Raw genomic sequence first — 20,799 nt, 5'->3', positions numbered from 1 at the left:
TGGCTAAAGAAAAGGGATGATAGGAGTTGTAGTTCAAAATATCTGGAAAACACCATGTAGGCGCTATCTGCACTGAGGTATCCCAAATCCTGTAGGGCATTAAAGATGAAAAACACTGTCTGAAAAATTAGTAGCATTGGTTCCATCATAACAAAACTTGGTCTTTTCCAATGAATCCCCTCCCCTCCCCCCGGCATATGCATGGGTTCTCATTTTTCTCTCTGTCTTTCTCACACACATGCCCCCGCTCCTTCTTTATTCAAAAAAAACATTGTGGGAGGAAATGTTAAAACTTTCCCAGCTTTGTTTTTCTAGTATTCTGCACTGTACAGCTAAAATGTTAGGGAAGAAATTTGAAGCATATGAAATGAACATTCCTTAAATACTTGCAATAGCTTATAGGATTAGTAATGGGATATTCTAAGAATGGTGCTCTGTTTACGACCTTCAGTAAGAAAAAAGATAATATCAACTGCCTACCCAAATACATAATTTAAATGTGTTAAATAAAATCTGTTCATGATGAGGTCATGGTTTTAGCAATAACTATTTTTGCTGTGCTTTGTGATTGAGGTGTTAAGAAACAGCAGCCCCTGTTAATTTGTTTTCTTAATTTCTTTGAATTCTTAAAATAAAAAAATTCCTTCTAGTAGCACCTTAAAGACCAACTAAGTTAGTTCTTGGTATGAGCTTTCGTGTGCATGCACACTTCTTCAGATACCTCTTGGTGAGGTTGATGGACTTCCATTTCATGCGGCTCAATGTGGTGCCTTCCATAGTTCCAGTTACAGATAGGTAGCCGTGTTGGTCTGCCATAGTCAAAATAAAAAAATTCCTTCTAGTAGCACCTTAAAGACCAACTAAGTTAGTTCTTGGTATGAGCTTTCGTGTGCATGCACACTTCTTCATATGCACACGAAAGCTCATACCAAGAACTAACTTAGTTGGTCTTTAAGGTGCTACTAGAAGGAATTTTTTTATTTTGACTTTGAATTCTTGTGAAGTATAAAACCCCAGTGTACTTCAGCCTTCATTTTGAAAGGCTTGTTCGTGGTGATTTTCTTAAGCGGTCAAATTTGCAGTTTGTATTTCTCAAATGGAAGTTTTTTTATACAGCACATAAACTCCCATTTTAAGTGGGAGTAATTTGAAAGAGAAAATTCACTGAAGTATCTCTGATATAGAAATAATCTCATAAAGTGACATTCATGTAAAGCAGTGTTTTCCATGATTTTAAAGTCTTTTAAAAGTTTAACTGTAGTTCCACATTGCGTATAGTGTTTGTCTGGGTACAAATAATAAATTATTATTATTATTATAATTATTGAATTGTTTAAAGAAATGCCATAGAATTAAAAAGAAGCTCTGTATTAATAGCGTTCATAATCTGAAGTGATAGCATACTTTGGTATAAAATAGGTTGTCAGATTTTCTAAATAAAACTAACCTACTATAGGATATTTATTACAGCATAACAGTTGTGGAAAAGCTGGGTATCCATGTTAGAGTAGACCCACTAAACATAATAGACTTACGACTAACTTAAGAGGTCCCTTGATTTCAAGGGTCTGCTCTGAGTAGTATTCTGTGTCATTAGTTGAATGCAATTTTATTTTTCATTTAAAATATTTCAGCACCTAATATTTTCTACCACTTGAATGTGTGTGTGTAGCTGCTTGCAAATGTACTTCTACTTTTTTCTGACTGTCAATTTTTTATCTTTCTTTTTTAACAGGGAATATCGGAAACGCTTTTAATATACATCCAATCTTAGGCAGTATTACCACTGCAAAAGAATTGGACCGCAGCAGTCAGAATGAGTACACTCTGATGGTGAAGGCCACAGACAAAGGGAACCCTCCGAAGAGTGAAGTAACATCTGTGCACATTTCAGTCACGATCTCTGATAACGCATCGCCAAAATTCACAATGCGAGAATATTCCACGGAAATAAGTGAAGGCAGCAGCATTGGCAGTTTCATTGGAATGGTCACCGCATTCAGCCAGTCATCTGTAGTTTATGAGATAAAAGATGGTAATATAGGTGATGTCTTCACTATCAACCCAAATTCTGGTGTCATCACCTCTCAGAAGACACTTGATTATGAAATGTTGCCTTTTTATAGTCTGACTGTACAGGCAACCAACATGGCTGGCCAGTCCACAAACACTACTGTATTGGTGCATCTTCAAGACGAGAACGATAATGCACCAGCTTTTACGCAAGCAGAATACACAGGACTCATCAGCGAATCGGCTTCCGTTAACAGCGTGGTTCTGACAGACAGGAACGTTCCATTAGTAATACGTGCCACAGATGCTGACAAAGAAACAAACGCTTTGCTCGTCTATCAGATTGTTGAGCCATCTGCCCACAAGTACTTTGCCATCGATTCTAGTACAGGAGCCATTCGTACAGTAATGAGTTTGGATTATGAAGAGACAAGTATATTTCGCTTCTCGGTGAACGTGTACGACATGGGGACGCCCCGCTTATTTGCAGAATACGCAGCCAACGTTACCATTTACGTCATTGACATCAACGATTGCCCTCCTGTGTTCTCTAAAGATCTGTACGAAGCAACTGTTTTGGTACCAACCTATAAAGGAGTGAAAGTTGTTACGGTCAATGCCACAGATGCTGATTCAGAGGTCTTTTCACAACTAATGTATTCTATCACTGAAGGAAACATTGGAGAAAAATTTTCGATCGATTCCAAGACTGGGCAGATAACCGTACAAAACACGAGTCAGTTAAGAAGCAGATATGAATTGACGGTCAGAGCCTCTGATGGCCGGTTTTCAAGCACCACCTCTGTAAAAATTAATGTGAAAGAGAGCAAGGCAAGTCCGCTAAAGTTCACGCAGAGTTCCTACAATGCTGTGGTCCAAGAGAATTCCACAGAGGCAAAAACAATAGCTGTTATCACTGCTATAGGGAGTCAAATAAATGAGCCTTTGTTTTATCATATTCTAAACCCAGACATTAGGTTTAAAATTAGCTACACTTCAGGAGTCCTTTCAACTACCGGAATACCGTTTGATCGTGAGCTGCAGGAATCTTTTGATATTGTTGTGGAAGTGACTGCAGAGCATAAGCCATCCCTAATTGCACATGTTGTGGTAAAGGTCACTGTAGAAGACACGAATGATAATGCCCCTGTTTTTGTCAACCTTCCTTATTATGCCACTGTTAAAATAGATACTGAAGTGGGCCAAGTTATTCGGTGTGTCACTGCTGTGGATAAAGACATTGGCAGAAATGGACAAGTGCACTATTACCTCAAGGAACACTATGGCCACTTCCAGATAGGAGATGCTGGCGAAATCTCTCTCAAGAAACAGTTTGACCCAGACACACTAAACAAAGAATATGTCCTCACTGTGGTCGCAAAGGATGGCGGAGAGCCGAGTTTTTCTGCTGAAGTGACAGTCCCTATCACGGTTGTGAATAAAGCCATGCCCGTATTTGAAAGAGCTTTCTACAGTGCAGAGATACCGGAAAACATCCAAATCCATAGTCCTGTTGTACATGTGCAAGCAAACAGCCCAGAAGGGCTCAAAGTGTTTTATAGCATCACAGATGGAGACCCTTTCAGTCAGTTTTCTATAAACTTTAACACAGGAGTTATCAATACTTTTGCCCCTTTAGATTTTGAGTCCCACCCTGCCTACAAACTGAGCGTGCGTGCGACTGATTCCTTGACTGGAGCCCATGCCGAGGTGTTTGTTGACATAATAGTCGAAGACATCAACGATAATCCTCCTGTCTTTACAGAGCAGTTTTATGTCACCACCCTTTCTGAGGCTTCAGTAATTGGAACATCTGTTGTACAAGTCAGGGCTACAGACGCTGATTCTGGAGCAAACAGAGGGATTTCTTATCACTTGGTACAAAACAACAGCGAGGGCTATGATTATTTTCACATAGATAGTAGCACTGGGCTCATTCTGACAGCAAGGGGTTTGGATTATGAACAGATTCAGCATCACACATTGCTAGTAAGAGCAATAGACAGTGGAATGCCTCCACTGAGCACGGACATTATTGTAAGCGTTGATGTAACAGACCTGAATGATAACCCACCAGTCTTTAACCAGCTGCTTTATGAAGCTAACATCAGTGAATTGGCTCCCCGCGGGCACTTTGTAACTTGTGTAAAGGCCTCCGATGCGGACAGTTCAGATACAGAGAAGCTGGAGTATTCCATATTAACAGGCAATGATCATATGAATTTTGCAATCAACAGCAAAACGGGGGTCATCACCCTTTCAAACTTGCACAAACAGTCTCTGAAGCCCATTTACCGTCTTAATGTCTCTGTTTCTGATGGGGTCTTCAGAAGTTCCGCTCAGGTTCTCGTAAATGTTATTGCAGCCAATTTGCACAGCCCTGTTTTTGGTCAGAATGAATATGAAGTGGAACTAGCCGAGAATGCTCCATTGCATACCCTAGTGACAGAAGTCAAAGCAACCGACAAAGATACTGGCAGCTATGGATACATCACTTACCATATTGTGAATGATTTTGCAAAAGATAGGTTTTATACTAATGAAAGGGGGCAGATATTTACTCTGGAAAAGCTCGATCGCGAAACTCAAGCTGAAAAAGTAATCTTCATTAGGTTAATGGCCAAGGATTCTGGCGGGAAAGTGGCTTTTTGCAGCATCAACGTAATACTTACTGACGTTAATGATAATTCCCCTTTGTTCCGAGCAACGGAATATGAAGTAAACATCGGGTCTAATGTTCCAAAAGGCACATCTGTCATCAAGGTTTTAGCTTCGGATGCTGACGAAGGCACCAATGCAGACATTACCTATACAATCGAAGCCGATTCTGAAAATGTTCAAGAGAATTTAGAAATCGATCACTTGACAGGCGTAATAACCACGAAAGAAAGTTTAATTGGTTTAGAAAATGAGTTTCTCACTTTCTTTGTCAGAGCGCAGGATGGTGGATCCCCCAAAAAGGATTCCAGGGTTCCTCTCTATGTTAGAATACTCCCCCCTGAAGTATCTCTGCCAAAATTTTCAGAACCATTTTATTCTTACACACTTTCTGAAGATACTCCGATTGGAACGGAGATTGACATTGTACGAGCAGAGCACACACAGCCGTTGCTGTACACCCTTGTTAAGGGGAATGCTCCTGAAAGCAACAGAGATGATTTTTTTGTGATAGACAAGCAGAACGGAAGGCTGAAACTTGAAAAGAGCCTTGATCACGAGACAACTAAGTGGTACCAGTTCTCAGTGCTAGCATACTATTTAAATGAAGAATACAGAGTTGTTTCCTCTGTTGACATAAGCATTCAAATAAAAGACGCAAATGACCACAAACCAATCTTAGAATCCGATCCGTATGAAGCGTACATTGTGGAAAACATGCCAGTAGGAACAAAAGTCATACAAGTGAAAGCACTTGACCAGGATTCGGGGATGAATGGGCAGGTAACGTACAGGCTAGAGACAGCCCAAGATACTGACATCACAGAGTCTTTTGCCATAAACATGGAAACAGGTTGGATTACTACACTGAGAGAGCTTGACCACGAAAAGCAGGACAAGTACAGAATTACTGTGGTGGCATCTGATCGTGCTGAGAAAATGCAGTTGTCATCCACTGCGATTGTTGAAGTTTCCGTGACTGACGTGAATGACAACCCTCCTCGCTTCACTGCAGAGATCTATAAAGGGACAGTCAGTGAAGATGACCCAACTGGAGGAGTCGTTGCTATTTTAAGCACCACGGACACTGATTCAGAAGATGCTAACAGACAGGTCAACTATTTTATTACAGGTAAACCTTTAGAAATGGTGACAAAATTATTTGGCTCTAGATAATTTTAAATGTATATATATATATATATAGTTTCTACAATTTTAAGTCTATAGTTTCCCTTCTCCGTTTATGAGATTCACTGTCATATTCCGCATACATGTATTGTTCCTTAAGGTGTCTCCGTAAGAGCTGAGACAAATTGATGAACCACAGCTCAGAAGCATTGCTTTAGTGTGGAATCACCTGCTGCAAGAAACACAGGGCTGTCACTGAAAATGGCAGCCCTGTATCAAGTTCTTGTCCTGTTTTGTCTTCATGCTGTGCTTTTGCCCATGCATCACTGGCAATCAAACAGAAATGCACAGTGTGTTGACATAAAGACTTTGGGGATGCGGAAATTTACAGAAAGGGGAGACTTGAAATAGCGCCGTCATTTTGGGTGACACTGTCATGTATCTTACAATGTGGCAGCCTGAATTTCTCCAATATATGTTGTCTGCTTGGTTGATAGCCGTAGCCATTTGCACACATCAAGCACTATTATTTGCATGCTGCCTTTCCATAGTTAAAACCATGCTCAAAGCTTCTTGCAACATGAAAAACAACATACAATTACAAATATAACAGAAGCAGTTGCAAACTACAGATAAAACACATCAAAAAGCACACAACCAAATTGAAACAATTTCCACGTAAATAAGATCTAAACACAGAGATACGACAGATTAGCATCAATAACTGCAGCAAACCCACCCACCCCCCAAAAAAACAACCCTAAATAATAATCCAACCCAATATAAATTTATAATTTCTTGGGCACAGTTGTATAATTGCTACATGAATTGTATACCCAAAAAAGTATGAAGCATGAAAAAAAGTATGGTTCTTTTATGTATGTTATGTATTTTGCAATGCTGTTTTTATTTGCGAAATTGCTAGTAATTGACTGCAAGCTTCAGGGTGGGGAGGGGACAACAACTCTCCAAGATACGGCTTTTGTGTCGCAACAAGCTGTGTACCTGCTGTTGCATATCTCATCCCCTACCCACAAAATAAGTCAGAGCTGAGGGCATTGGTTATGAGTTTCCCACAAGTAACAGTGGCAACCAGTTATGAGGGCTGTTTGCTACTTACAGGATGAATCAGAAGCAGTGTTGCTGTGAATACCAGTAATTGGCAAACATAGTGGGGAGACAGTGTTGTGTTCAGGTCTTGCTTGTGCACTTTACATGGAAGCATCTGGTTGTTGTGAAAACAAGATGCTAGGCTGGAGGGGCATTTTGGTCTGATCCAGCACAGCTCTTCATATGCAAAGATTGGAATTCTGGAATGCAGTCTTCGCTCTCCTGAGGCTTTTATTACCAAAGGAGCAGTAATACTTTCTAAATATTATGAAATTTATTGCATTTATTGCTAAATAAATTTATTGCATTTATTCCTAAATAAATTTATTGCATTTATTGCTAAATAAATATATTGCACTTATTGTAAATATTATGAATTTTATTGCAGGTCTTTTCCCTTCACCCCTATAATGACGTTTTGCCATTTCTGATTTGAATTGCCTTCTAACTATCATTTGTCTAGGAGGCGATCCATTGGGACAGTTTGCTGTAGAAAATATCGAGAACGATTGGAAAGTATATGTCCGAAAACCTCTGGACAGAGAAGTAAAGGATAATTATCTTCTGAATATCACTGCTACTGATGGGATGTTCACAACAAAAGCTGTGGTGGAAGTGAAGGTCCTTGATTCGAATGACAACAGCCCTGTTTGTGAAAAGGTACTAGCATTGGGTTTTCATGCACACATTTGCTTTCAGACTCAAATAAATACATTCTACATTTTGAAAATTATTAAGTAATTACTTTGGAAAAGGGAAGTTGGGGAAAATTCCACTGCTCATCCTTGAAAGCTTTCAGTAACCTCTGCCTGTCAGTACATACCGGTGTTAATTATTTGCAGTTATGTGGAATATCTAGAAAACAGAAACAATATTTTGCTATTATTTATTAATTAGATTTCAACATTGCCAAAGATCGCAGGGAGGTTTGCAATATTAAAAACACAATAATATATATAGCATAAATAACAAACAAAAACAATACCTTTTCCCCAGCTTAAAACACCATAGATGGTTTAATCATAGCTGTCAACTTTCAGATTTGAAAATAAGATCTCACTTGTCCCAGGGATCCTTGAAAATAAGGGATCAGCAGCCTCACCTGTCCCGGGAACAGTCTATGGGATATCTAACAATCCGGGATAGCAGCAGGAAGCAGCGGGAAAACGGCGCTGGAATAAGGGAATTTCCTGCAGAAAAAGGGAAGGTTGACAGCTATGGGTTTAATTAGCCAAAGGTCTGGGAGTAGAGGAATGTTTTTGCCTGGTGCCTAAAGATATATAACAAAGGGGCCAGGTGAGCCTCTCTAGGGAAAGCATTCCACAAGTGGGGAGCCACCTACAAAAGACCTGTTCTCATGTCCCCCTCCCCCCGACCTCACATGAAAGCGGCATACAAAGAAAGGCCTCTGATTATGAATGCAGGGTCCAGGTTAGTTCGGATAGGGAGAGGCAGTTCTTGAAGTATGCTGGTCCTGAGCCATTTAAGGCTTTGTAGTTCAAAACTTTATGAGTTAAGCTGCCTTCTAGTTAACGGAAGCTTCCATGGCCTAGTCTCTACCACAGGGGGCTACGTAAAAGCCACACTTTCCTTGTGTCACTTCATAAACAACTTTTTGGACTTAATGTTATAAACAGGCCCAAGGAAATTTATTTAATTCTCCACAAAAAAACCCAGTGAAAAACTAGACAGTGAAATAACAGTGAAGTAAAAGAATCAGAAGTATGATGGTACCTTGGTTTACGAACTTAATCCATTCCGGAAGTCAGTTCTTAAACCAAAGTGTTCTTAAACCAAAGCATGCTTTCCCATAGCAGCAGGGGACTCAATTTACAAATGGAACACACTCAACAGGAAGCGGAACATGTTCTTATTCCAAGGCAAAGTTCACAAACCCAAACAGCTACTTCCAGGTTTGCAGTATTCTTAATCCAAGTTGTTCATAAACTAAGCTGTTATTACACCAAGGTACCACTGTACAATATATTTTCATGTTTTGTGTTGCACGTTTCAAAAGCTTTTAATATTTAATCTTAATGATGCAATCTCTGTAGTGTCCAGATCTAGTTCCCTTAATGCGCTTTTTCAATGCTACTCTTAAAAACTTTTAGGCATTGTACACGGAGTCTGTCCCAGAAGATTCCCTGCCTGGCAAACTCATCATGCAGGTCTCGGCCACAGATGCAGATATTCGTTCCAACGCAGAAATAACTTACACATTACATGGTCCTGGAGCAGAAGATTTCATGCTCAGTCCAGAAACAGGTAATATTCAGAAGATATTATAAGCTGTGCCACTATTTCTTCTGAAAGTTTGATTGATCAGTGCCCTATCCTCCCTGACCATACGAGCTGGTGAAAGTTGTAGCTGGAAACACTGGGAAGGCAGCGGATTGCAGAAAACTGCCTTACAAAACAATAATCTTCTTAAGTGCTGAAAAGATTGACATTTTGTTCAAGACAGGTTAGCAGTGTGCAGCTATCTTTAAATGTCAGATATCACTGCTGAATTATGCCACATGGGGAATTTTGTTCTTTAAAAGACTGTTCGACTCAAACGTTTCCAGATCTTTGTGGGATGCGCAGTTCTTGTTTTTAAAGCCCTTTATTTGCTTTGTTTTTATCACTTCCATGCACAGGTGAGCTGAAAACACTAGGGGCACTTGACCGTGAGCAGAAAGCAGTATATACTCTTATGGTCAAGGCGTCAGATGGAGGAGGAAGGTTTTGCCAGGCTAAAATTATTCTGAATATAGAAGATATGAATGATAACACCCCAGAGTTCACAGCAGACCCATACTCCATCACAGTATTTGAGAACACGGAGGTGAAAACTCTGTTGACAAGAGTGCAAGCTACAGATGCTGATGCAGGTAAAATTTATTGAGTTGCATTTTTAATGCAACACTAATGCTGAAATCTAAATGATATTTGTTAGTTTGCTTTTCATATTCTCAGCCCTCCTTTTCTCAGATTGTGCTTCATAAAACACACACACATGCCAAACATGCTAAATTTTAATTGCTTAATCCTGGTTGTAAATGCGCAAAACAAATTCTGCAGTTGTGGTGCAGCTACTGTTTCTCTCTCTCCCTCCCTTCCTCCTCTCCCATTCTCCCTCCTTGCTATTCGACCATGTTGCTTACCCAGTGTTCAGAATTCGCTGCTATGGGTTGTGTGCTTTTCAACTCTGGAGTTCCTTGATGTGACTGCTGCAAGGGAGTGGTAGATGTGCTCTTGATCATGCACCAGGTTCCATAAGGCAAAAGTTAGACTCTGCACTTGCCTGTTGGGCTGCCTGTGCAAATAGTGTACCCTAAACTGCACCCCAGAGCCCTCTGTAGCAGGGATGGAGAATTGCACACCTCCAGCACTTGTGGATTCAGCCTGTGGCCTCTTCTTCATTAGCTCTGCCTGCCTCCTCAATCTCACAGATACTTTCATTCTAGCACTTAAGCTGCTGATTTGCATTTGGCCCTGTCCCCCTCCTCTCTGCCCCAGGCAACACCAAATCAATTTGGTGAGGCTCATTTGTTAAGCAGAGCTGACAACATCAGAAAGGAAGGAAGGTGGAAAAGGGAAGTGCCAGCCAAAGAAAACTCCACTCGAAAGGTGGGGGAGCAGGGGAAGTGTGTTCTCTATAAAGGGTTTGCCCCAGTTGTATTCAATCAGCAGCTCTCAAAGCTTCCTTTATTCACCTTTCCCAGCAGGTTCTGTTCCTCAGTTGGCATTTCTATTCTTCAGTAATCTGTTGTCTCATATCTTTATCCCATTTCTTTTTGATGCCCACCTCTGTATTGGATCAGGACATACACTTCATAATACAGTCATCTTTCCCCTGGGAATGCTTTTGTGGATACCTGGTACTCATTGTGGGGGCACTCCTTAGGACGCCTTGGTCACAAATCAAACTTTAGTGCAGTTCTTTGTATGGTGTGTAATCACAATTGAGCCAAAACATATGGATGATTGCATGTTCCTCGTCTTTTCCCATCTTACACAGTTCATTTTCCACCTTACACAGTTCGTTTGTTCAGGGTTGTTGCTGAAGAAATGCGTTTTAGAATGCTACTAAGAACTTCGTTGTGTTCTCTGTTTCCTTTTAATCATAGGATTAAATCGAAAGATTCACTACTCCCTGATAAATTCCGCAGATGGGCAGTTTTCTATTGATGAATTCTCTGGAATTGTTCGGTTGGAAAAGCCTTTGGATCGGGAGTTACACGCTGTGTATTCTCTGACTTTGAAAGCTGAGGATGAAGGTTCCCCAAGAAGGCTGTCTTCTGTTGGCACCCTTGTTATTTCTGTTCTGGATATAAATGATAACCCACCTGTCTTTGAGTACAAAGAGTACAGTGCAACTGTATCAGAAGACACAGTGGTGGGAATGGAGGTTCTTCAGGTCTATGCTGCTAGCCGGGACATTGAAGCTAATGCCGAAATCACCTATTCTATCATCAGTGGAAATGAACATGGGAAATTCAGTATTGATTCAAAAACAGGTAAACATTTGCAGCAGGGAAAATAATCAGATTTGGTAACCCAAATTTAGTATTCCCCTCACCAAATAATGTGTCTTCTTAAAACAACTGATTCAATGAGCTTAACTTACACATTGCTCATATTCTATTTATTTAAAGAACCTGTAGAAGATAGAAAATAAGTAAAATAGTAAAAAGTTTTGGAAAATGGTTATTACACTGTAACACTAGTTTTCAGTTGAGTTTTTATTTTTTTAGTTCTTTGCATACTCCCCGAGGTAAGGGTGTTTTTCTTTTCTTTGTGGAAAAAGATGCAAGTCCAAAATGCAATAAGCTTCATGTTTATGAAAGATATTTATGTGCTCAATTTATTTGCTTGCATAAACCCTGAATTGTGATATATATTTAATTTTTTTTTTAAGGCAGTAATGGTGGGTGTTTTGTTCATGAGTAAATACTCTGTACCGTTGTTGGAATCTGTCTGTCTTGAGAGACCTTCGGGGGGTAAAGCCAAACCACTGGAGAGTTACAGCGCCTGCTGTGGCTGTAGAGACTGGTATGGCAGAAACATGTTTTATTTTAAGTGGGGCAGATGAAGGTGTCCAGTTTTGCTGCTACAGGTGCACCAGGGTGTTTCTTCCCTCTGCGCTCTTCCTAGCAGTCATTCCTCCAATGTTCACTAAGTCATCATATATCCAGACTTCCAAGGACAAACACCACGAAGAAGGAATGCAGCCAATTATGGGCATTGCTGTGCTACTTCCATATAGGATGTATGCAAACCGGTCTGACTTGCCTTCATTTCCATGAGTCAAATTTCCAGCTATTTTGCTTGCTCCGCAAAGCAAAGAGTTTCAGCGGTGCATTATGGTAGGCACAAAAGACATTTGAAAGCACAGAAGCAGCCGCTGACCCTCAAATTACTTACTGAGTAATTTTGAAAGTTCCCTTTGTTGCCATATTTCCCTTAATAGAAAAGTGTCCTGACTTGTGGTTTGTTTGTTTGTTTGTTTGTTTGTTTGTTTGTTTGTTTTTCCCTTGTAGGTGCTATTTTTATTATTGGAAGCCTTGATTATGAGAGCTCCCCAGAGTATTATCTGACAGTGGAAGCCACAGATGGAGGGACACCTTCCTTGAGTGATGTTGTGACAGTAAATATAAATGTAACAGATATCAATGACAACACTCCTGCATTCAGTCAAGACACTTACACAGCAGTAATCAGTGAAGACGCTGAAGTTGAACAATCGGTTATTACAGTATGTAATTCAATTTCCCTCATCCCCTGCCATTTTTTGTGTGTGTATGATAAAGAGCGAGAGCGCATGCACATGTGTAGATTTATGGAATAAAAATCTATATGGAAAGCCTAAAATTCTTTAGTGAAAATTGTAAAACGTTCTGTATCGCAAATGCATTTTCTATGAGATGAAAGGCAAAATAATTCAGCTGACAGTTGTGCATTTTGAACATTGCATTTTTCATTGAGTCTGTAGTATGCTAAACCAAAATTGGTGAGATTTTGAAAGTGTACCCCTTGTCTATTACCTTGACTTGTTTTTAAATGGGAACTTGATTCCCTCTAGGTTATGGCAGCAGATCCTGATGGGCCTTTGAACAACCACATTCGCTACACAATTATAGATGGCAACCAAGGGAGCCCTTTCACAATTGACCCCACCTTGGGTGAAGTTAAGGTGGCAAAACCTCTTGACAGAGAGAAGGTAAGCTGCTATGTTTTGAGATTCAAGGTATGGCTTTCCAAGTGTAAGAGAGTGGCATGATCTCCATTTGTTCTATGGGGTTTTTAAATGGATAATCTTTAGAAAAGCTTGGGGGAAAGACCTGAGTGTGCCAGAGAGAGGAAAGATCTGGTTATTGCTGGTTATTCTCTCAAAGCAGTTCTTAAGTTGGGGGAAGGGATTGCGCAAGTCTCAAGCCTATCTGGAAATCAGAACTTCTGCTTTTGGAGCCCTTCTTATCAATTCCACTGTTTGTAGATGTCATCCATAATTGTCGCTGATAATGCCAACAGCAGTTAAGTAGTATTGGTTTTGCATTTGGCAGTTTTGTAACGACAGTAAATAAAAGTGTATATGAGGCAGCAGATGCGAACAGGGCATTTCACTACAGACGTTTATAGCAGGAGGTGCAGTACTTATGAAAGTAATTTGACTCTGATACCATGAGTCCATGTCTCCTAAACTATGCTTTGCAGGGTTAGGATTGTGTTTTGTCTTCCATTCTCCTTTCTCCCCTCCCTCCTTTCCTCACATGTGGGTTTCCTTCTCCACATCCCAGTTGTCTCCTACCATATTTTGCTGTGACAACAGAATTGACAAATTGCAATTAGGATCTTTATTGCTGTTGCATAAACCAAGGTTTGTAATCTTGCTTCAAATCATAGTTTGGAAGCAAGGTGGTAACTTTGGTTTTCTGATTTGGACATCTCTAGGAAATAATGGAGGGAATGTGTAAAAAGAGCATAGGAGACTGTATCATGTTGGTTTTTTTAGTCTGGTTTAGAGAACTGGGTTCATGATAGGATAGCAGAGATGATGTGCAGATAATGTCTAAACAGTGAATGTGTAATGACAACAAGCACTCTCACTGTATAAGATCCCAGATAGACCATACAAAATGCCACAATGCAACAGCAATAAGAATATGTATGTTCTAATATTGTTTAATTTCTTTTTTTTAATTGCCTATTTTTCTTAATATCTCCATGTGCTTCACTCTTAAGGTTTCTGGTTACACTCTGACAGTTCAAGCATCTGACAATGGAAACCCGCCTAGAGTCAACACAACTACAGTTAATATTGATGTATCTGATGTAAATGACAACCCACCAGTGTTTTCAAAGGAGAACTACAGCATCATTATCCAGGTAATTTATATATCACATAGAGAACAGACACGCTAATGGGAAACACAGTTGTGTGGATTGTCAGGGAGAGGACCACACCTTGGTCATTGCCACCAAGGTCCTGGACAGTGCTTTTTTCTCTGGGGGTACTTCAGGGTATGTAGTACTGTGACCTTTTTTCTTGAAGAAAAGCACTGGTCCTGTAGTAGATTAAAATGTTAATATTTTTATTTCAGTTTGAAGTTTTGGAGCTGATAATACTGGTGATGGTAAGCAAAATTTGGCTTGGCTTACTAGCCAGACCACTTGCATCATCACTGAACCCTCTGTGCCTTGGTTCCCACAGCTGGTACAGCTAATTCAAGGAAGGAATAAGTGTTTGTCCTTTTGGTGGGGTTTTGAAGACAAGGCAAGCAGCACCTCTCTGTTGCTCTGTCCTACAAAAGTCTAGAGAGAAGGGGAAGAAACCACTCCTCTGTTCCCCAGAAGGAGTATTTTTTTTTTATTTCCTTTCTGTGGGGGTTTGGCAGGAAGCAAAAGAGGTAAGTCGAAGCTGGTGCCTTTTGCCAAAGCACAGCTTCTGGGGATGGAAGCTATCTCCCACCCCTACCGCTGCCACCATTTTCTACAGAGGCAAGAAGAGATCATATTGTTCTTACTAGTTGAGCAGGAAAGTGCCAGCCATGCCTTCCATCTTCCTCCTGCAAGAAAAGTTAATGGGAGGAGGGAAAGAAATTGCTGCTGCTTTTCTCCATGGGGAATGGGTATTAAAGGAGGTGGCCTTCTTCTCTTCCCATTAGGTTTTTGCAAGAGGCAGCAACAAGGCACAGCTGCTGTTTTCTGCAAAAGCCCGTGCTTTTGAGCAAAATTGTTTTTCATTTCCTTCCCATTCTTTCCCCCCATGCTGCGCACTGGACTTTGGGAGCATGGACTTGTAAAATGTCTCCCCACTGCCTCCTGAAAAGAAAAAGAAAAAACAGGAAGGGAAATAAATTACCCCATGTTGCAGCGCCGGAGAAGAAAGAGGGTATTTTTTCCCTCCCTGTTCCTGACAGTTTTGTGCAGGATCCTACAGCATGGCGCTGCTGGTGCTTTTTACAAAAGCCCAACTTTTGGGAGAGAAAATGCCTTTGATTTCCTCCATGAACAATAGGGGAAGGCAAGAAAGTTGTGTTTCCAAAAGCAGGGCATAGGCGCACACCACATCGTGAAGGGTTACTGTCTTACAGTAAGCAGCTTTATTGAATCCTCCATATTACGAAAAGCACTTCATTGATTCCGTAATGTTGATTTGCTGGAAAGCAGTAGTTAGCGAGTAATCAAGAGTGGCAATTGTTAACAATTTGCAGGGGCTTTGTGCGGTGATCAAAATAGGCACCCTTCGATTATTTTGTTAACAGCCTTGTGTTTACTCCCAAATCTAAACTGATGCACCAAGAAGCAAGTTTGTACAGTCTCATCTGAAGGCTGGAATTGGAATGGGAAGGAATCTTGGATTTTCCATTACTCACTGACCAACAATGATGTGTAGATGCACTTTAAAAGGAGGGAGCTGGTAGTGTTGATTGAGCTGAAGAACAGCAGAGAGATGTTGGTGAATGTGCTCTTATAAATGGTTTGGGTTTTTTTAAAAAAAGGTACACAGAGAGTTTATTGTGCAGTAGGCTAGGAAAGGAACAGCTTGGTGGAGTTGAATCCAGTTTGCCCAACGTATCCATTCCTCTTATAATAATGCAACACAGTACAATGCTGAATCTTTGATTTCAGCATGGCAAAAATCAGTCACAGAAGCAGAGGTTCTAATTGTGCCAACATGACCGAGTCTATTGCCTCGGACACGATAGGGTTACAGCATAAATGTATGAACCAGACAAAGAATGGGAGACAGTGAGCTTTGTCCTCCTTTTAACCAGATAGGAAGTGGAATGACAGAGAGATTAAGAGATTTACTTCACAAGAAGGTTACAACACAGGCAGGAAGTAATCCTGGATCTTTTAGCTCTCAGCTGTTTTACACATAAGAATTGTCCTAATGGGTCAGCTCAGTATCTCATTCTGCTCTCCAGACTACCTCAGCAGTGGCCGTTTTAGAGAAATTGCAGCAGAGTTACGTCCCAACTGTGGAGTGAATCAACTATTCCCATGCATTTATTCCCCTTTCATTTTCTCTTTTATGTGCCTGCCATGGCCTCTCATAGGTTCTAGGCACAGAGATTGAGATAAGTCATAGAGTCTCATAGAATTATAGAGTTTGAAGGGACCATAGGTCCAGTCATGGCCGACTCTGGGGTTGCGGCGCTCATCTCGCTTTATTGGCCGAGGGAGCCGGCATACAGCTTCCGGGTCATGTGGCCAGCATGACTAAGCCGCTTCTGGCAAACCAGAGCAGTGCATGGAAACGCCGTTTATCTTCCCGCAGGAGCGGTACCTATTTATCTACTTGCACTTTGATGTGCTTTTGAACTGCTAGGTTGGCAGGAGCAGGGACTGAGCAACGGGAGCTCACCCCGTCTCGGGGATTCGAACCGCCGACCTTCTGATCGGCAAGCCCTAGGCTCTGTGGTTTAACCCACAGCGCCACCTGCGCCCACTGAAGGGACTATAAGGATCATCTAGCCCAAACTCCTGCAATGCAGGAATCTTTTGTCCAGTGTGGGTCTTCAACCCACAACTCTGAGATTAAGAGAATCATGCTCTACCAGCTGAGCTACCCTAGTAGGTCTAAGTACCCTAAAAAATCCCTTTCCTCAGGAAATCTGAAGTAGGCTCTTAAAGCAGAATTTAAGTTTCCTAGGGACAGGCACTGGGGTTGTATTTTATTCAGAGGAGACCTAATGGACAGGACTAACTTAAAGTTCATTGATCTCAATGGATCTACTCTGGGTAAATGTTAATTGAATACAGCCTGTTGTGTTTTTTCAGATAATATTATCTACCTGGTCATTTAGAAGATGCTAGTATAACCTATTAATCAGAAAGAAATTGCAGGGAAAGTGGAAAGTTAAGATGTCCTTTTTTTTCTTCAAGTCAGTAAATTAGTTTGCTCTGTTTCTCCAGGGTGTCTTTTCCTGATGGCTCGATGGTACTTAGTGGCATTCAGCATATAACCGAGCCGGGTTATGTAATTTGAAAGGAAAAGCCAATGTCTGTCTAAAAAACCTGATATTCTGTTCTCTCTACCCTTTTTTATATTGGTGTGCCTCTTCTTCTGTTCTCTGGTGTTCCTTTCTCTAAGAAAGAGACAGAGCAAAGGACAACAGTGGAGAGATAGGAACACAGAGATATAAAACTGACCACTTTCCACCTGACTCCCTATCCATTCAGCACGTCTTTCTTTCTCTCTCAGTTGGACTCACTTGACACCAGGTTGTCCGTCTCTTTCCCAGCAGATTCCATTGCTCAATTCACCATATTTTGTTTTCCAACTTCTTCAAGCTCAGTTGGGATGGGGCTTTTGGGGAGGGGTGGAGTATGAGGTTGCAAAAGCTTTTTAATTTTTTTTAATAAATATGCTCAATTTTAAACAATTTAGGTTTAAACTGTTCTTATTTACATTTTTTTAGCTATAGAAAGTGCATATTATTTCGAGTTAAAGTAAAAAAAGCTTCAGATGAATGGAAATTCATATACATGTTGTTTTTGGAATGACTGCAGGAGTTGTTCCCATAGGGCCTTTCTTTCCCCTTTGGGGTTTTTATTTTGGGGAGGGGGGTCTTCAAATCTTGGGACTCCCAAGAATTTGCTTATAACTCCCGATTTTTGTGTGGCTGCTGCTGTTTTGGCTACCTAAGCAATATCATCTAGAGTATATAAAGAGTGAACAGATTATTTTTTGCTACTTTACTTCCTGCTACAACTTCTTCTTTTTTCTTCTTCTTCTTTTTCTTTTATAGGAAAATAAGCCAATTGGGTTTAATGTCCAGCAGCTGATGGTAACAGACAAGGATTCTTCCCACAATGGGCCACCTTTCCATTTCACCTTTGTCAGTGGGAATGAAGACAGCGCTTTTGAGATCACTCAACAAGGAGTACTTACAACTGCTATTCAACTAAAACGCAAAGTGAAGGATCATTATTTTCTTCACGTTAAGGTGCAAAGTGTTCACAATATGGTGCTTGAAATGTATTGTAACATTTGTGAAGGGGAAGGGAATACTTCTCTCCCCCCCCTCTCTCTCTCTCTGTGTGTGTGTGTTTAAAACATTTTACCCCACTTTTTAGCTGAGAAAGCTCCCAGAGTGAGTTATAGATCAGTGAAAAAGTGAAAGGCTTCCAGCTGAACTTACAATATTTGTGAGTGCTGCTGCATATTCCAAGTAGTGATTTAGTGTGGGATATATAAATCATTTAACACTAATCTGGAGTATACTTCACTGTGACTATACTGAAAGTTACTACTACACTACCCAGTACTGCTCTTGACTGAGGCATGACATGGCATTTAAAGAAACTTATTGCAAGCATAGGTATCTTACAATGGCAAATGCACCTGCACAAAATTCATTCATTCATTTTTGCTTTTATATCTCTCCTACCCTTCGAATAACTCCAGGGGAAATACATGGCTCTTCCCCTCTCCGTACTGCCCTCACAACAACCCTGAGAGACAACTACCACTTTAAGTAGTGAGCTCATGCAGAATCCTGGCTCCTTTCCCCTGAACATGTAAATTATAAATTTCTCCAGCTGCACCCTGTTCATCTGAGTAGTTGTTTCAATAAGGGTCCTGCTGTTATTTGTGGGAACCATCTCTTAAGTCATGTGCATTAAGAGTTCAGGGCATCAGCTCAAGAGGGCAAAAACCTTACCACTATTTAAGTTGAACTGGAGGGAGTGGAGAGAATTCCTTCCTAATCTCAAAATAGATGACTTCTGATTTTAATGGCGTGTGTAGCAACATATTTAGGAGATTCGTAATTGGATAACTTGTCAGTATCTCAAGAAATACATTTATTGAATAGTTTTGTGCGTGGCTCTGTGATTCCAAAGAATAGCTTTCTTTGAGTTTAGATCTCGAAGGGGGAAAAGCTTTCAAAGTGCCATCTGCTGTTTGAAACGGGTTACTTCATTGCTAATATTTTCCATAAAACACTGTGGCAGGTTTAGCAGTAGCTTCTTCAAGAACCATTGGCAACTCTTTGGAAATAGTTCCAGTAGTTGGAGCTCCACACGTGCATGGATGGTTCTTAATTGCAATCCAGAAGTTGGAAGCAAATTGCACTATTTTAATGTGACAGCTCTTTGCTTGTCAATTCTTCTGTACAAAGCATTCATTAAAGACCTTGACCTCTTTAATAATCATATAAAGCTTCTGGTTAAAAGCTGATGAAATTGAGCAGAAACTCAATGCTTGTGCATCATTTTCCACTAGGTGGCTGATAATGGAAGACCTCAGTTGTCATCTTTGACTTACGTGGACATTAGGGTCATTGAGGAAAGCATCCATCCTCCAGCAATTCTGCCCTTGGAAATCTTCATCACAACTTTTGGGGAGGAATATTCTGGCGGTGTCATTGGAAAAGTACATGCAACTGATCAAGATGTTTATGACACTTTGACGTACCACCTGGATCCCAAGATGGACTCAGTGTTCTCTGTCTCTAGCACAGGTGGTAAGGTGATAGCTCACAAAAGGCTAGATGTAGGACAATACCTGCTGAACGTTACTGTTACAGATGGAAAGTTCACTACCGCAGCTGTCATTTCAGTCCATATCCGACAAATCACGCAGGAACTGTTGAACCACAGTATAGCTTTCCGTTTTGCCAACCTTGCCCCTGAGGAGTTCATCGGTGACTATTGGCGCAATTTTCAGAGGGCTCTGAGGACCACCTTGGGAGTCAGAAGAAATGACATACAGATTATTAGCTTGCAACCGTCTGATCCTCCATTGAACCTTGACGTGCTGCTGCTTGTAGAAAAGTCTGCTGGTTCTCAGCATTCAACCAGAGCCCTACTCCATAAGTTCAACTCCTCTGTGGCTGACCTTGAAGAGACCTTGGGCGTCCGGATACTCAACGTTTTCCTCAAGCTGTGTTCGGGCCTGGATTGCCCTTGGAAATTTTGTGAAGAAAAAGTGACCCTAGATGAGAACATCATGTCAACCCACAGCACTGCCAGGCTGAGTTTTGTCACACCGCATCACCGGAGAACTGCAGCCTGTCTTTGTACAGGTAAAGTAACCATACAAAGTATGCTGGAAAATAAATTGTGTATGATCTTTCACATCACAGAGGGTTTAATTGCACTCCTTACTTTTAAGGCTCCAGTCTTAAGCCTAGCAGTTTCATGAGATAGGGAAGATGTAACTGGTAGTTATTCCTTTAGCTAATAAGGTATCTCTTAAGCACTTGAAGAATTTCATTTTTGCCTTCCATTGTCTTTAAATGGATTCTGCACAAGATCTTCGGCATAGATTTTGAGGGGAAATTCTACTAGTACCTTTGGGGAAATAGCGTGCCCTTGAAAAAAGTGGATCAGCAGCCTTAAGGGATATGGAAGCAGTTAAAATATATGTTCGGCTTTAGCGAGGTAACATTT

At 40.8% G+C, this 20,799-nt stretch overlaps 1 protein-coding gene across 9 annotated transcripts in view; it reads left to right on the top strand.

Moving 5' to 3' along the window:
- The window catches only part of FAT1 (FAT atypical cadherin 1), a 122,153-nt gene that overhangs the window by 79,903 nt on the left and 21,451 nt on the right, over positions 1-20,799 (top strand). For all 9 annotated transcript variants that reach the window (XR_014515794.1, XM_083459492.1, XM_083459490.1 and 6 more), the window contains 10 exons: positions 1,736-5,803; positions 7,373-7,569; positions 9,021-9,174; positions 9,549-9,782; positions 11,022-11,411; positions 12,435-12,649; positions 12,977-13,114; positions 14,137-14,280; positions 18,153-18,350; positions 19,631-20,432. Coding sequence is in view for 8 of the 9 variants with exons in the window: in XM_083459492.1 (XP_083315618.1) it covers positions 1,736-5,803; positions 7,373-7,569; positions 9,021-9,174; positions 9,549-9,782; positions 11,022-11,411; positions 12,435-12,649; positions 12,977-13,114; positions 14,137-14,280; positions 18,153-18,350; positions 19,631-20,432 (6,540 nt within the window). In the remaining variant the exon portion in view is untranslated. The remainder of the gene's footprint in view (positions 1-1,735; positions 5,804-7,372; positions 7,570-9,020; positions 9,175-9,548; positions 9,783-11,021; positions 11,412-12,434; positions 12,650-12,976; positions 13,115-14,136; positions 14,281-18,152; positions 18,351-19,630; positions 20,433-20,799) is intronic.

This window comes from Podarcis liolepis (genome assembly GCF_965112155.1).
Source record: "Podarcis liolepis genome assembly, chromosome: 9".
Lineage (NCBI taxonomy): Eukaryota > Metazoa > Chordata > Lepidosauria > Squamata > Lacertidae > Podarcis > Podarcis liolepis.
The sequence above is the reverse complement of the archived record's forward strand: the minus strand, read 5'-3'. Positions and strand labels throughout refer to the sequence as shown.